We start from the raw sequence: 17,146 nt of genomic DNA on the forward strand, positions 1-17,146 counted from the left end.
CAAGGGCAGCCGCGCCGTTATAGCTAAGCAAATTAAGAACATTTACGCCGCGTCTTCCCACTTCGAGCACGCTCCGACAGCCCAACGATAGATATTTCAAACGTAACCGCACTCGGACGAGCAAATTTTGCTTCTGCGAAGTGAACGTAGCGGGTATTTCAAGACGCGTGTTAAATTCACGGCTGTTTCATTTGTGAGCATTACTTACGTGACGTAAAATTATCAGTGAGCAAAACAGTTTTTGTTTCAACGCAAGGAAAGAAAACCGAAACTAGTTGTGCGGATTCAAATGATCCAAAGCCGAAGCCGTTAGTAGTATGACGCCATTTTTCAATTGTGTTGCATCTCGCGCGAGTACGTTGTCGTCGAGTGGTGGTTCTTTATTCTATGGAGTGGTTCTGAAAGCGCTGCGTTAGGGGCGACTGCAACCAGGCGTTGCGGCAAGTTACGGTGGGAACTTCTGTGCGTGCTGTGTGATTGCGACGAGGACGACTGCCGCCAGCAGCGGCGTGTCGCCGATTTCGTCTTTGCCGACATCGAGCAAGTGCAGCGCCGGAAGTGTTGCGTTTTGCACTGCATTTTGCTTGTGATATGGGAGATCGCAGCGCAGAGACGACCAGGGGGGCTATTCTGCAAGAGTCCACCTAGTGGACTGTCCACTTCGGCCTGACGTCATCAGATGCGCGTTCTGTTGTTCTGAACTTCAGCGAGTGCTGACGTCATCAAAAGGGAATCCGAACTTGCACTAAAATGCAGTGGAAGACCGCGTACCCGAAGAGCGTAGTGCCCGGGGCGCCCTGGAACTCACCTGTGACAACGTAAATCGAATGAAATGCCGTTTAGCCATTTGCTATTAGTTTCGGTTGTGATTTGCCGAGTGAAGATATGAGACGAGCTTGGCCGCGTGACTGGTAACAACATAATGTGTCTCAAAATTTTATTTTCATCATCTTTTTGTACGGTATAGCGGCGTTTCACTTTTTTCTGGCATTGTAAACTGCAATTGCTAGTTTGCCACCAGAGGGCCACGTATCAAACCGAAACTCAAGATGGCAGCTGTTTGAAATGAATGAAACAGCTGACCACAAACCGTCGCTTACCGAGCATCCCCGTAAACTGACGGCAGCACAGTATGCCTTGTTGGTAGTTGCTGTCTTGGTGCTTTCGCTGACACTAGTGTTGGAACTGAAGCGCAAATATGACTGCGTCTACGCTTGCAGCGAATGGTGGACGCACGATCGTCGGCCACTGAGCGTGGGTAATCCCTGTAAAGTAGCGGTGGCAGTATGTCGTGTTGATGGTTGCTGTCTCGGAGAACTCTCCCATGGTACTGCTGAAATCGTTGTCAATGGGCGCGCACCAGACAGTGTATGCCTGGTCGTCACGACTGCGATGCTTCGAAAGAACTTGCAACTCGAATCGCCTCTAGTACCACACCGACAAATGTATCGTCTGCTGCGTCGACGAAATATGACGTTCAACGGTAAGTCGCGGCATTGAACAGACGGCAGTGATGTTGACTACGCATAATAATCTTCATGCAGGCCCACAAGTTCAAGAAGAGTGTACTGCAAAGCGTTTATTCATGATGCTGAATAAAAGAGTCCAGTGGCGGTCTGTACGTTTTCCTGAATATTTTCTACCCCTCTGCAGTCAAGCTTCCAGACGACAGTGTTTGTCCATCACAGCGCCATGGCACCACGGGACATTGGCCCTCACATAAACCATCGGCAACAAGAAATTATAATTAACTTTATGGAGCGAAATCCCCGTTTAGTGAAATCAGGAGATCTGGACCCAAAATTCACAGCTCAGAGAAAAAAAGAAATGTGGGAGGAGCTCGCGAAATTGTTAAACGATGCCGGCCCTCCCACAAAGCCCGTGGTGCAGTGGCGTTGTTGGTGGAACCGATTTGTGAGTCGGGCCAGGGCGGACGCAGGAAACCTATCCGCCGAGATGAAGTAAGTAAACCAGGCGCGTATGCTTTAGGGTAACGTCTGTTTCGAGTGTTTACGCAAACCACATTGCAGGTCTACCGGCGGTGGACTCCTTGGGGGAGCGAAGGGCCGAGTGCTCGCCCTACTCGGGCCTGCGAGTACAGTACCGGTGCGGCCTGCGCCTTTCTTGAGCAGTCAATGCGAAGTGAGAATCTCCCTTTATATTTGTATTCCTTTAGAAAAGCCAGGATTGGCAGTTAGAAACCTTCACCTATCCTGTTGCCTTGTTTAACTAAGCAGTAAGGAAGGGCATAATGAGATTTTGTAAATAAAACTAGTAGGCAATAAACAATGCTGGAGCACAAGTTTCCATTACAAATGAAGGCCTTGGAGGCAAGCTGTACCTAAATAGAGCAAAGCCTACTGGATTGCACAATATGCTTCACCTTTTGTAACTATTGTGACCAGTGTCTGCATCTCTTAAGCTTAACAATTAGTTTTTCTTCAATGCAGAGCGACTCCCAGCAACAGCAGCCAAACACCTCAGCTGTGACTGAGGTGTCACAGCCAGGCGACACCTCAGCACCTCGGCAGCAACCACCATCGGCAAGCACCGGCGTCACGGGCGGAAGGTGTACTGCCAGCCGTAAGTGTGTGGTGTATGAACGTGTATGAAAGTGTGTGGTGTGTGAACGTAATTGCGACCTCGCGCCAAAAATGTGTGCATTGAATGTCACCATAGCTGTAATAGTGATATAGAAGTTCCTTGTACTGGTCACTGAAGATGAAAGGCACCTTGCAGTACTTTATGCATGTGAGACAAACATGTCCAGTGAAGACACGAAACCACAAAGAGAAGGTATACTCACGAGAGGTACTACAACCAATTGATTTTATTGCTGCTTGGTCAGTACCAGTGTACACACAGAGGCACAGCAAGGCAAAAAAGAAAGTAAGCACAAAAACCCTGAGCATGTGTTGGTGGGCTAATTCGTTAAGCATGATTACAAAGACGGCGCCGAATAAAACAACACACGAAGAAGGGGGACGTGCTGTCTTACGTGTCCCCCCTCTTCGTGTGTTGTTTTATTCGGCGCCGTCTTTGTAATCGAAAACCCTGTAGATCACCAAATAAGTTAACGTGGCGTTTGCTTGTTGCGTGCACATGTTGACATTTATTTTTCTAGCGAGGAACCTATACCTCATGAGAAAATTAAATTACGCAAAGGTTCTATGTGTACTGTGTGTGCACAGTATATGTGTACTGGTTAGTGGTATGTCGAAAAATTGCAGTAACCTTCATAGCGGTGTTGCGATGAAGAGACTACGCAAAACCTATTGTTTTTTTAAATTCGGGACACGATAGATTGAATGTAATGCCCTGAAATAAAAGATGCAATCGTTACAAACATGAGAAAGGAAGACGCACTTTTCACATGTGTATAATGTTGCTTGTCCCCGTCTGCCACGGTGTTGTCATACATTACTTACCGATATGGCCAGTTATACACGCTTCATAGCAAGTGTTTAAATGTGAAAGGCACGTAAAGCTTATTTGTCCACGTGGCGTATTGGTTAATAGGAAAACTGAAGGCATACAAGGAGCACTTGTTCGGACAGCACTGTAACCTAGTGGAACTGCTCATGAACGCTATACACACAGACATCGAAACAGCACTGAGGAAAAGGTGTGTCAGCAAGGCATGCCATACATTTTTTGGACGTATATTTGCTATTGCTATCCTGAAGCAGTAAGATGTGCACCTACTTGTAACTATGCATATGTGGTACGTCGTTATGCTGCAATCTCAGAATCATACAGCATGGCAGTGATTTGATAACCTATCGTTTTTTGCGTTTTGGGGGATCAACTTTATGGAACAGGACATGTAGTAACGCACCACTGTAAACTCGTTGACCACTAGATGCTTGGTAAAGGACCAAGCATTCGCATTGACAAGGCAGTTATGTGTGGAAATGTCACTTCGAGCCACACATGCTTTTTTCATTTCATGTAATTTCCTTACAGACCGCAGAGTCGGAATATTACATAAAGGGCAATAACATTTGAACAAAACAAGCCTGCTCATATGTGAATATGCGATGCGAGGAGCCCAAGTGGATGTAAAATGCAATTAGGTGAAGCGTTTGAGTAATGCGTGTAAGAGTCTTGGTCATTAGTGGGTATGAAAGATGCTATGCGTGTGCTTGAGGCAACTTCATGTTTCAACCAACTCTCAGCTGTGCAGCAGATTGTTTAGCATTCAGCTTTAATTGGAGTGGTGAAGAGTCGAACGAACTGAACGCATACTTCATGGATACTCTGTTATTGAATGTTAACGCTACGTATGTTGTACATAATAAGTGCAAATGGATGCTGTATGGTTCAGGTTGTTTGGATATTTAGTAATGAGGCAATGCATGAATAAAGAATTTGTCCAGAAAGGTCTTTAAATGTGAGCAGAACAAGGGCAATGTGAAAAACCGCTTCGAATGTATGTAGTATTATTGGTGGGCAGACAAACCTAACACATGGGAGATGCCCACAAAAAGGTAAAAAAAATTGAATGAACGCAACAACTACAGCACTCTGTGAATGCACACCTGCATGCTATGTATTCGTTGTATGTTTGAGAAAATATTGCACACTTTCAGTCATGCATGTGCGATTACCTAGTGGCTTGCTAACAAAGCTCGCCTATGCATGAAGCTAGGAGTGTAGTCTAGGGGGTCTATGTCACTTCTGTTAACTGGCAGAGCTTCATATGGAAAAGTAATTTTGCACAACTTGCACAAATCAGAAGTGAAATTGTCAAGACTGAAATGCAACAAATGTAATTATGCAAATGCCATGCCACACAACACATACATACAGTCCAGCCAAATGAACACTTGCATGACACCGTGTAATGTGGTTGCCGGCTGAGCACTCGCGAATGGCTGTTTCTCTCTATGAGGGGTACGGAAAAGAAAGATTAAGAAAGAACGAGAAACTTCCTAGGTACCTGAACTGCGCATGCTATTATCGACTGCCGGGGAATAGGATTTTGTGGGAAGTCGATATATTACAAGGAAGGTTAAATGCACAATGCAAACACTGTACTACACATAAAAGAAACGATGAGCTGCATTAGTTGTGTGGCTGTAAAAGCAACTGTAATTTCCATTTTAACATGCTTCTATTACAATTGCAAGGTTTATGCTCCTCACGTGAGACAATGAAGTATTCGTGTTTCAGGTATGAAGTGTATGCACAGTCAAGTCAAGTACAACGTGAAACGTGGTGCAGATGAATACTTGTTTTGCTAATGCTGCCATAATTGCACTGCTCTTCCTTAAACAGCGTAGTTACATTTTTTTTGTCGCGCAGCTTAAAAGCTAGTGTGCTTCCGAAATTATGCAGGGCCTCCAAGAGCTGCATCAAGAGGCCGCTTGCTGCAGCAGGCTGTGGGGGACACCTCAAGAAGGGTAGCCCTCGCAGCCGCAAGAAACGAGGTGGCTGAAAAATTATTGGAAGAGTCCCGCAAGGTGAGATGGCAGTGCTGATAGAGTGTGTACGTGTAATTCAACCCGAGCGAATGAATTTTCGCCGCAGCCAAGTGCAGATGTGTAGTTGGTGAATAGAAATGAAAACAGGGAAAAAGTTCCTACAATTCAGCACGTTAAGCAAACTAGTAACTCAAATGCAGAGACAAGGAATGTATGGTACGAATGTATGAATCTTCATTATGTATGTAACATTTGACATGAGAAGTATTGACTATTGTCTAGGGGATTCTGGAATGTGTTGCGCTTTTCTAGACGGTATGAACATAACTTAATGTGCAAAACAAAGTTGCGCATCACATGCAAGTTTATGCCCAGAAAAGTGAATTGAAGTCTTGTAACGAGCAGCTTGTAGTGCTTAGGCAGCCGCAATACCTTTTGTCACATGTAGTGCTGTTCAATACATTGTTATTCATGTGCGCATAGCTAGCATAAAATGCACTGATTTCTGCAATACAAAGTGATGAACCCTTTTATTGTTGTTTTCCTTTCGGGCATGAAACACCCCCAGCGGTTTTTATTTCTCAGATATTGCAAACGAAATGCCAGTTTCTTTTTGTTTGTACAGAAAGAAAAAAATATGATGCCACCTGCAATGGCAAATGCTACCTTTCTGTAGTCCTCAAATCACTGACACACAAAAGCAATGTCAAAGAAACGCAGAAACACATCAGTGTGTCGACGGCACTGAAAGGGTTCAGGTGATAGCTTATCAGGACCTCGCGGCCTCCAGTATGAATTTTATACACACTTCTGTAATCAGTTGAAAAGCACTGTGATGCAGCTACATGACATTTGCCAGGCATATGGATAAGTGTAGCGAATCGAAACAGGGCGATGTTTATGTGAATTTGAGACACCTCATAATTTTCACCAATTCTTTCCCCCCCCCCCTGACCACCTTTGGCATGGCTGAGAACCTTTCGTTATGAATAGCGATGTTGCACTTGCAATGGCCAAAATGCGAGATACTTTCTCCTGGTGTCAGGGGCCACATCATGCCTGCGACAACAGCAGTATTTCTAGTGGTTGTGCTTCCAAACATTGAAGCGTTATTACTGGCACATTCATTTAGAAAACATACATACATTTGACAGAAAATGCATGATGTGCAAGTGAAACAATACAAAACTGTTTTAACTAGCTGTTAGTTGCATACCAATGTGTGCATAAGCAACCCTACATATCACAATGTTGCTTTGAAATTGAGTGCAATTGTTGCTTACCTATCGCCACAAGATAGGCACACTCTTGAGTGTGGTAACATTGCATTGTTTTACACTGCACATTTGTCATTCTGTGGTGTTGACCTAACATGTTTTGTACATGTGACATTTCATTGATGTTTGCCTGCTTGCAGCATTTTCCTGGGTCTTGCACTGACCATGCAGTCCTGCTTGTATATGCACTCTGTGAACTTTTCCCGGGTCAAGCATTCTGTTATCAGTCACCCCTGAGATTGTGTCTCATTTCAAATGTTCTCAACAAATTTTGCTCTGCTCGCAAATGCATCAAGATGCCATGCATATCGCTGAACATCTGCACCCAAGCATGCTTTTCATTCATCTATAACGGCCGCTATAACTGTGCTGTAACCACACATCTGGCAATATCTGAATCTCGTGTGAGAGTCCATAAGGTCAAGCAGCCATTGTTGATTGCTTTGTAGCACTTAATGTTTTTATTATGTTATTTGTGACGTCACATGTGTCCGTAGCAGCACACAGCACATGTAAAAGATTTATGCCAATTATGATGACAGAAATCAGCATGGAGCGACATATGATTGCATCAGACAGTTTTACAAACATGGCGTTGACAAGAACTGAAAAAAAACCGGCAATGCTACATAACAACAGAGACGGACGACCAGCACAAGACAATGCGAGGTACAGCTGTAGTTTTTATGAAACGAGACACCCGAGCGCGTTGCTAGTAAGGCAAATGAATAGCACTAACAATATCAATACAAATAAACATGTCAGTTGCAAAGCAGTGACGGGACAATTAGTAACATATGTGAGTAAGTACAAAACGCGCACTGTTAATGAATAAGTCCATTACAACTCATCACTGTTACCTGTAGAAATGGGAGGAAATTACACGACATCTGACTATCAATGCAATACATGCTTGCAGGTTTCACACAGAACTTCGCTAGCACAGGAACATGCATTCCATTTTAATTGTGGATCGAGAGCTATAGTGCAGTAGCAGAAAGAGTTGCACCAAAACCTACAGGTGAAAGGTGAATAGTACAGAGCAGCAAAACGAAGCTACGAAAGCTTTGTTTCGCAGAACAGGCTTGCATATGTCCTGGGTCGTGAGGTTGACATTACATAGAGTGCATTGTTCGCTTGTCTATGTATTTAACAATCAGACATGTTGCAGTGCCTACCCAACAGTACCCCCTCAGAAAACAATACGTTGGTACGTCCTTGCAGTGATGCAAGCAGTATTGAGATTGAGAGTGCACACATGCAAGTAGGAGTCACAGTAGGCAAGCACTAGCAAGTTGACGTGATGTGCTGCCATTGCAACACTTCACCCAAATGCGGATGCAAACATCATTCGGCAACGTCACCATGACGAAACAGCACTGGATGAAATCTATACAAGAGCAAAGTTGCGCTCGACCTACCATTAGGCATGCAGGCCATATCTGCAGTATGTGAAACTAGCTGTTGTTCTGCTGACCCAGAGGCACAGGCCAGACTTCCATGCCTGTCAAGTCACACCTGCACCACGCCAGATGATCAATCACCGAGACCATATGCAAACGCTGCATTAGCCTGTCCTGGCTGGGCCGCAATAGACAAATTAGTCACATGCGAATTGCCACCTGTGCAAAAAGCACAGTTTTGTGCCGGTGAAGGCTAGCCATGTTCACTTACAATACGTGGTTCAAGTGACAACCCTACTAATCGTTCATTAGATTGTCTACACGTTTCGCATGCCTGGCTTTGACCCAACCGTACTCTTGTGTTCCCAGTGCAATTGCATCCAGTGCTGCTGCATGCTGGTAGAGTGAAAGTAGTAGCCTCGTTGTGTCCGTTACATTTTCGCAAGATTTAATGACAGCAGGTCAGAACGTGGCAGCACATTTGTTAGGCGGATGTGTACGAAAGAGCCCAAGTTTGGATGAATGTGTCGGTGCTTGTGGCACTGCATGTGCATGTGTTTCCCCGTCGAAGACGACTGCATGTTCAGCAAAACTCTGCCTTTCACAGTAACATGTATAGAAGCATTGCTGATGAAAGATTTTTATTGCAGCAAACTGCTGAGCTGCGGGTGCTGAACAACCAAGTCGGCAGGCTGGCCGACGCCATGGAGCGGCAGGCCGACGCCCTGGAGCGGCAACTGAGGCCAATATCCGAGTTGGCCACAGTCCTGGCCTCATTTCTAACAAATTACACACCACAAGTTTAGTGGTTATATTTAACGAATGTGTATGTATTAAAAGTTCTTAAAAATACCAGCATATGTTTCAAGGTTTACTAGTAATGTAGTGTGGCAATGTCACAGGTGAAACTGCCCCAAATTATTTTTCAGCAATTCTTAGAGCAAGTAACATTGCGTGTTAGAGCAGTCTGGAGCAGACATAATTGTATTTTGGATCAATTTGGGGCACAAAATATTCATTTTGATGCAATTTGGGGCAGGCCAATGTCAATTTTGGTGGAATAATGGAATTTACAGGGCACTTCGAAAGCACATAGGTACATTAAAGACCAACACGAAAACAACATTACAGTATGTAAAGAGGCAGCATTGTGCATGTTTTTCTGCATAAAGGCAAGAGCATTTGTGGCACTATCATCTAACTGCACATTCTCGTGCCATAGCTGATAACTGCAATGTTATTAAATCATGTGGCGCAATCAACGCGGTCACACAGCTTCTAGTTCACGATATGTCACTGCAGACGCAGAGAGCCGTGACCAACTCCGGGCTGGTGAAACTTCTAGCTATACCAATCTGTTTTTGCCGCAATAGCAATTATGTGGACGCTGTAGGCGCATTTCCGCCGTCGCTGTAGCCATGATGTTCCAGATTAATTCCAGGGGCGATAACGACGTTGGCGTGTACTGTATGCTGTAAAGTATGTGCGAGTGAAAGCGTGTGAGGATGGGTCGACGATGCCATTTGACGAACTCAACATTTAATGAAGTACATTCTAATTACAACCTCCCAAGTGTACGTACATGCGCCGGCCACTAGCGTGAAGCGCTGAAAAGTCTGCTGTTGTGAGCGAAAAAATTCATGTGGGAGGCTCGTTGGCTAGGTGTGCAGCATGTGAACAGCTGTTCCCCCCCTTTTTTTATATAGAATTCCCTCCCTGTTCATGGCACAGTATGGAACAGGAATTCACCTTTCTGTCAAGATGGTGCAATTGACAAGGGAGTTCCAGCTTTGCAATAATGTTGTGAGGTACCATGCACTTCCAGTGCTTTTCAAGTATGGATAGGCACCGCACATCTTTGTTGTGCCATTGGAGTATAGAAAAAAGCCGATTTTAAGCTAATTCTTGCACCCTCACTGCCAACACAACATCACGTAAACTTCGTGTAGCTTACACAAATGCATGCCAAAGCTATGAATTACATGGATTAGTAGTTTGCGTCCGAGCCGCTAACTGATGTCACCATTTCTTCCTACGCTCATGCTGAAAGGAAATACTAATAAAGTGTTACGCACGCACACTTCTTTGCAGTACAAACGAGCATAACTTGTCGGTTTAAGTAAACCGCTCCTCGATGATGGGACACAAATCTGTGTCCGCCTCAGACAGAGGAAAAATCTCGTCATGTTAACGACTTCCAGCATAAATAACTCTCGATGTGTGTCACAATGTAACACACGTAGGAAACACTATGGAAGTATTCAACAACAAACTGAAGGGAACATGATGAATATGGCCAATCATTCAAAGAGGTCAAATTCTATTAAAAGAATTGTCGCACGACACCATTTGAGCAAGCACAGTAACAGCACAGTCCACATAGCATGTCTTCCAGTGCATACAGAACAACAAACTGTTGCCACAAAAGTTTGAGTGCGTTCCTTAACAGCTTATGCTATCGAAACCTAAGCTGCATGCATTTCTTGGTTTCGTTCATGAGTGAACATGACCTCGTAGGGGCACATGGAAATACCCGGTAATAAGAAGCTTGTCTTTGCCAGCCATGCAACAAAAATCGGACTTTCTCAGTCACAGCAATACAGGCGACACATTGAGATACACATGATAATGCAACATAGATCGTAACGTATCATTTAACCAAATAAGGTGACCAGCGAATTTTGAAACGCACCTAAAAACAAAAAACTTCGTATGATGAGCCCCACACTGCTTTTAACACAATGCTTAGTTTCCGTTGTAAATTTATTTTCAAAGTTGTGCAACACAATAGAAGGGAATGAAATTTAAATTTTGTCAGCCACTCAAACGAGGAACAATTGCGCAAGTTGCACTTTTTAACATGAACCGCATAGTTCGAGTTCGCAAAGGTGTTGCAAATATGCTGCCAATTTAATATTGTACATCATCAAGCGTACTTAATGTGCAGCAATGCTACGTAAGCTGTACCACGTTTGAAGGTCATTGTTGGGTGTCATTCACACTCAGGTACATATAATCGTGTTATGTTACACGTCGTGGCGACCTTCTTTCATTAAGCTTTCCGAAATTACCTGTTAGCCGATTTGTAGTAAAATTTGCCCCTATGTTACGCACAGGTGCCATTTTTCTTGTAATACCGCAATTTTTATTTCTTCTTAGGGTTCAACACATTTCAATGCGATTGCTGTGATGGTGATGTTACGCAAGCGACTTGTACAGTTTGGATACACTTTAAATGGAACCTCTGGTGTTTGTGTACATTAGGATGTTTTAATATCCAAATGCCGCTGACATTACTGTTACCAGTGGAATGGCATAATTGGCTTAGAAGCTCATCCGTAATTTCAAATTGCGAATAAACCTTCGATTGCTCAGACACAGTCAGCACTGCAGCATCGATATTTTTTGAGCCCACTGTGCAAGGCAGCTGACATGCCCAAACACAACACCGTGTGCTGCAGGTAGACAAAGAAAAGCATCGGTTGTGACGTATCTCACAATGATGATTGCTGGCCATCGACTCGTGCAAAAGGGTCCTAGCTTCGTCGTTTGTGGTCTAGGTGGTCGTGTAGTGTACGACATCACAAACACGGGAAGCCAAGTGCAGAGTTATACATGCGTGGGCATGGCCCGGGAGCATGCAACCAATATTTGAGGTTCGTGATAAGGAAAACTAATTCATGTTTAGTCACATCGTTTGGCATGAACAATTAAAGTGCAAAAGGGAACGTATACTCAACATTTCTATTTCAAGGCCAGAGGACATAGAAAAATTTCCCACGTTGCCCTTTCAGTGACCATTTTCAATTGGCTGTGAGAATGACCTCCCTATTAGATATATGGTGGAGGCTACAAAATGCTTCAACTATTTAAAAAAAAGGTAGTACGCAGCACTTTCACATGTTTAGAAACTTCTGCAACATTGCAGGTTAGGAAAGTATTACACATTCACCTCGAAGTGACGCTTTTGTGTTATAAGAAGCAATCACGTGCGATTACACCCATAAAAAAATACTGCTCCTCCACATACGGTGAAGGTATCAGTCCCACTTTCATTGAGCAAAAATTGTTCTTGCAGCCTCCATGCATTACAATTGCTTCACGCAAACCTTTCGTGTATGTGTTTGAAGAAAGCTGTTGCTCCTCGAAGATTAGCAATTGCACACTACATGGCTCATACGAACACTTGCAGTAGACATCCTTGCTCTACAGTGGTGCAACAGAGTTGATACCAAGTTGAGAAGATTCTGCCGAGGGAAATGCGAGACTGGACCCACTACCACGTCACAGCTATGATACTAACGGAATTTCACAAGGCCGACAGTACAGCAACAATTGAACAACAGTTCTGGATGACGCATTATTGACAACAAAGTAGCGACACGATGCACACGATGGTGTGGTGATGACGGCGTTACGGCCACTGAACGTCAACCATGAAATGTTGAAGCTGTGTAGGAAATATGATGACAATGGCCTAACACACACACAGCGAGATGACATGATGCTGGAATTCATGAACCTGGTATGCTGACAAAAACAGGATGACAATGGTGTCATCACAAGATCAAAGCCAATGATGGAGATGGTGTTGTGCGATTCTGACTCAGAGATGCGGGCACAATGAATGCAACGGCATGCCTGATGTAGGGTAGCAAAGTGGACTCAGTCTGGTTAAATTCCCTGCCTTTCCTTCTTCCCTTTGTCTCTGTCTGTCTTATTGAATAATAACAGCTGATTTCACGGTATGACGACAACGGCATAGGCAGCAGCACGATATGCAATGGAAAGGCGGTGAGAGTGATACTGAAAATGACACAAATACGATGAAGTGACAAGAAAGAAATCACAACAGCATTAGGGGGATGAAGTAATGGTAACATCGCAACTGCATGCTATAATGCCATTACGCTATGATGCTGGGATGTTGCAATGATGTGCAACCATTCTTACTGCTCTTCTTTTCTCACTGTTCATGCAAGATGCACGGTGCATTACATTCATGACTGTCAACAGAAAGCGAGAACACCACAGCTACACATACCCACACTGCACGACACACAGCCACACAGGTGTCGCGTCTCGGAAGCAGTAAACTGCTAGCTTCAGCCAAAACACAGCACACAAGCTAAACTGCGAGTACGTGTACCCACACTGCACGACACACAGCCACACAGGTGTCGCGTCTCAGAGGCAGTAAACTGCTAGCTTCAGCCAAAACACAGCACACAAGCTAAACTGCGAGTACGTGTACCCACACTGCACGACACACAGCCACACAGGTGTCGCGTCTCAGAGGCAGTAAACTGCTAGCTTCAGCCAAAACACAGCACACAAGCTAAACTGCGAGTACGTGTACCCACACTGCACGACACACAGCCACACAGGAGTCGCGTCTCAGAGGCAGTAAACTGCTAGCTTCAGCCAAAACACAGCACACAAGTTAAACTGCGAGTACGTGTACCCACACTGCACGACACACAGCCACACAGGTGTCGCGTCTCAGAGGCAGTAAACTGCTAGCTTCAGCCAAAACACAGCACACAAGCTAAACTGCGAGTACGTGTACCCACACTGCACGACACACAGCCACACAGGTGTCGCGTCTCAGAGGCAGTAAACTGCTAGCTCCAGCCCAAAACACAGCACACGTTAAACTGCGAGTACGTGTACCCACACTGCACGACACACAGCCACACAGGTGTCGCGTCTCAGAGGCAGTAAACTGCTAGCTTCAGCCAAAACACAGCACACAAGCTAAACTGCGAGTACGTGTACCCACACTGCACGACACACAGCCACACAGGTGTCGCGTCTCGGAGGCAGTTAACTGCTAGCTCCAGCCCAAAACACAGCACACAAGCAAAACTGCGAGTACGTGTACCCACACTGCACGACACACAGCCACACAGGAGTCGCGTCTCAGAGGCAGTAAACTGCTAGCTTCAGCCAAAACACAGCACACAAGCAAAACTGCGAGTACGTGTACCCACACTGCACGACACACAGCCACACAGGTGTCGCGTCTCAGAGGCAGTAAACTGCTAGCTCCAGCCCAAAACACAGCACACAAGCTAAACTGCGAGTACGTGTACCCACACTGCACGACACACAGCCACACAGGAGTCGCGTCTCAGAGGCAGTAAACTGCTAGCTTCAGCCAAAACACAGCACACAAGTTAAACTGCGAGTACGTGTACCCACACTGCACGACACACAGCCACACAGGTGTCGCGTCTCAGAGGCAGTAAACTGCTAGCTTCAGCCAAAACACAGCACACAAGTTAAACTGCGAGTACGTGTACCCACACTGCACGACACACAGCCACACAGGTGTCGCGTCTCAGAGGCAGTAAACTGCTAGCTTCAGCCAAAACACAGCACACAAGTTAAACTGCGAGTACGTGTACCCACACTGCACGACACACAGCCACACAGGTGTCGCGTCTCAGAGGCAGTAAACTGCTAGCTTCAGCCAAAACACAGCACACAAGCTAAACTGCGAGTACGTGTACCCACACTGCACGACACACAGCCACACAGGTGTCGCGTCTCAGAGGCAGTAAACTGCTAGCTTCAGCCAAAACACAGCACACAAGCTAAACTGCGAGTACGTGTACCCACACTGCACGACACACAGCCACACAGGAGTCGCGTCTCAGAGGCAGTAAACTGCTAGCTTCAGCCAAAACACAGCACACAAGCTAAACTGCGAGTACGTGTACCCACACTGCACGACACACAGCCACACAGGTGTCGCGTCTCAGAGGCAGTAAACTGCTAGCTCCAGCCCAAAACACAGCACACAAGTTAAACTGCGAGTACGTGTACCCACACTGCACGACACACAGCCACACAGGTGTCGCGTCTCAGAGGCAGTAAACTGCTAGCTCCAGCCCAAAACACAGCACACAAGCTAAACTGCGAGTACGTGTACCCACACTGCACGACACACAGCCACACAGGAGTCGCGTCTCAGAGGCAGTAAACTGCTAGCTTCAGCCAAAACACAGCACACAAGCTAAACTGCGAGTACGTGTACCCACACTGCACGACACACAGCCACACAGGTGTCGCGTCTCAGAGGCAGTAAACTGCTAGCTTCAGCCAAAACACAGCACACAAGTTAAACTGCGAGTACGTGTACCCACACTGCACGACACACAGCCACACAGGTGTCGCGTCTCAGAGGCAGTAAACTGCTAGCTTCAGCCAAAACACAGCACACAAGCAAAACTGCGAGTACGTGTACCCACACTGCACGACACACAGCCACACAGGTGTCGCGTCTCGGAGGCAGTAAACTGCTAGCTCCAGCCCAAAACACAGCACACAAGCAAAACTGCGAGTACGTGTACCCACACTGCACGACACACAGGTGTTGCGTCTCAGAGGCAGTAAACTGCTTGCTGCAGCCCAAACACAGTGAAGGAGAAAAATTGCGAGTAACTGTAGTCCCACCACACGGAGCACAGTGACGCACATGTGGCGCCGTGCCGGAAGCAAGCTCATTGTGCATAACTTTCTAGCTGTCCAGTGCGTGACGTTGCGCTCGACGGCGAGCTCGCTGAATGTGCAGCAAATGTGCATTGCGGCTGATGCCATACAGTGCAATTTGCCTGTCCCGTGTGGCCTTTCCCCTTGCGTACAGCGTTCTGCCGCTACGGGTCGGACCGCCGTCATCACTTGGCAAGGCGTCGTCCTCGTCGTCGTCGTCATCCTCACCGGCAATGTTGCTGTCGTCGTCAAGAAGCGGCTCGCTGGCGTCGAGACATAAGTTATGCAGCGCTGCACAAGCCGCGACAATCTTTTCCGCTACAGCGGGGCAGTACTGCAGCGCACGATAACGCTGCAAGCAGCGGAACCGACTCTTCATAAGGCCGATGCAGCGCTCCACCACAGACCTCATCGACGCGTGAGCTTGATTAAAACGGCCCTCCGGAGACGATAGCGCGGGATGTCCCGGAACCGGCGTGATGAGCCATGGCTCCAGTGGGTATGCACTGTCGCCTGCAGAATAAATGTAGCGCAGGAATTGCGCCGAATTCATTATAGACATTGGCTGCGGTTCACAAGCGCGTTTATATGCATTTCTGTACTCACCAAGGAGAAACTCTCCTCTGTGGACGATTTCGGTGTCGGCGAAAATGCTCCGAAGGGCTGAGCCACGCCATACGTATGCGTCGTGACACGAGCCGGCGAAGCGAGGGTCGATGGCCAGCACTCGCATGTTCGAGTCGCACACCTGTGAATTGCAGTATATCAGTAAATTAAGTTGTTGTCGCGCGTTGGGATTTCGTATATATCATGAGTACATTAGGTAGAGCGTGCTTACCACCATGGTGTTCAGCGCGTAGTATCCCTTCCGACACCAGTACGTCTGCTTCTCGGCTGGGGGCAGGTCCGGGCCGGCTATAGCGATGTAGGTGCCGTCCACGCATCCCACGACGTCAGAGATGTTGCCGCTCCGCAAGAAACCTTGCTTGACGAGCGCTATCTCCGATCTCGTACGCGGAAACGACACCCAGCGCTGTTCGGTGCCGACACGGACGATCGCTTCCGATACCGCGCGAACGCAGCGGCTGACAGACGGCTGGGACAGCGATACGGTGGCTTCGCTACCGACAGCCGTTTGGAAGCCACCGGTAGCATAAAACCGAAGGGCGCAAATCACCTGATCTTGAACGGTGAGCCCTTCTCTCTCGCGCGCCAGGTCGTCCGATAACTGCTCGCACAGCCACATCGCCGTCGTTTTCGAAAGGCGAAAGTGCCGCCGAAAAGACTCGTCGGACATGGCGAACGGGTCCCGTTGTTCTCGAAGTCGCCTCTCTCCTCCGTGATCAAAAAGCAAAAAAAGCAGGCTCGCATCCATCGTTGTGCTGCGGTCTACTCCAAACAAAGGAATCGCAGAAAGATCCGTTGATGCGCGGTGACTGTTTGAATCACGTGAACGCGCCGAAGCATGTTCAGTTATCACACAAAACGTGAAGAGTAAGTGCAACACCACTGACGTCAGTCTGACGTTTCAGAAAGGAACCGG

At 46.6% G+C, this 17,146-nt stretch overlaps 2 protein-coding genes across 3 annotated transcripts; one reads left to right on the forward strand and one right to left on the reverse strand.

Annotated features, from left to right (window-relative positions):
- The first annotated feature begins 344 nt into the window (after positions 1-344).
- Positions 345-14,081, forward strand: LOC135915118 (uncharacterized). Of its 2 annotated transcripts, XR_011511187.1 has the most exons (7): positions 345-1,483; positions 1,545-1,614; positions 2,031-2,142; positions 2,451-2,583; positions 5,341-5,465; positions 8,757-13,912; positions 14,019-14,081. XR_011511187.1 is itself a non-coding variant. In XM_065448109.2 (6 exons), exons 2-6 carry the CDS (start codon positions 1,693-1,695, stop codon positions 8,910-8,912), a joined length of 795 nt encoding a protein of 264 aa, XP_065304181.1. In that variant the 5' UTR covers positions 345-1,483; positions 1,545-1,692; the 3' UTR covers positions 8,913-13,250. The 2 variants fall into 2 exon arrangements, 1 of the variants encoding a protein (XP_065304181.1); XM_065448109.2 differs by lacking the exon at positions 14,019-14,081 and having other exon boundaries at positions 1,545-1,961; positions 8,757-13,250.
- A 1,273-nt stretch (positions 14,082-15,354) lies between these two features.
- Positions 15,355-17,047, reverse strand: LOC135915104 (putative nuclease HARBI1). The gene is made up of 3 exons (XM_065448099.2): positions 16,442-17,047; positions 16,210-16,351; positions 15,355-16,116 (listed from the first exon to the last, which is right to left on the reverse strand). The coding sequence occupies exons 1-3, from the start codon at positions 16,976-16,978 to the stop codon at positions 15,632-15,634; spliced, it is 1,164 nt and encodes a 387-aa protein (XP_065304171.2). The 5' UTR covers positions 16,979-17,047; the 3' UTR covers positions 15,355-15,631.
- Positions 17,048-17,146: the final 99 nt, after the last annotated feature.

The sequence above is a fragment of the Dermacentor albipictus genome, chromosome 1, assembly GCF_038994185.2.
Source record: "Dermacentor albipictus isolate Rhodes 1998 colony chromosome 1, USDA_Dalb.pri_finalv2, whole genome shotgun sequence".
Classification (NCBI taxonomy): domain Eukaryota; kingdom Metazoa; phylum Arthropoda; class Arachnida; order Ixodida; family Ixodidae; genus Dermacentor; species Dermacentor albipictus.

Coding starts and splice junctions, on each gene's coding strand:
- LOC135915118 (XM_065448109.2), top strand. CDS start 1,693: ATGGCACCACGGGACATTGGCCCTCACATAAACCATCGGCAACAAGAA. Junction 1,962..2,030: donor AACCTATCCGCCGAGATGAA/GTAAGTAAACCA, acceptor ACCACATTGCAG/GTCTACCGGCGGTGGACTCC. Junction 2,584..5,340: donor CGGAAGGTGTACTGCCAGCC/GTAAGTGTGTGG, acceptor GAAATTATGCAG/GGCCTCCAAGAGCTGCATCA.
- LOC135915104 (XM_065448099.2), bottom strand. CDS start 16,978: ATGGATGCGAGCCTGCTTTTTTTGCTTTTTGATCACGGAGGAGAGAGG. Junction 16,352..16,441: donor ACGCGCTGAACACCATGGTG/GTAAGCACGCTC, acceptor TGCAATTCACAG/GTGTGCGACTCGAACATGCG. Junction 16,117..16,209: donor CAGAGGAGAGTTTCTCCTTG/GTGAGTACAGAA, acceptor TTTATTCTGCAG/GCGACAGTGCATACCCACTG.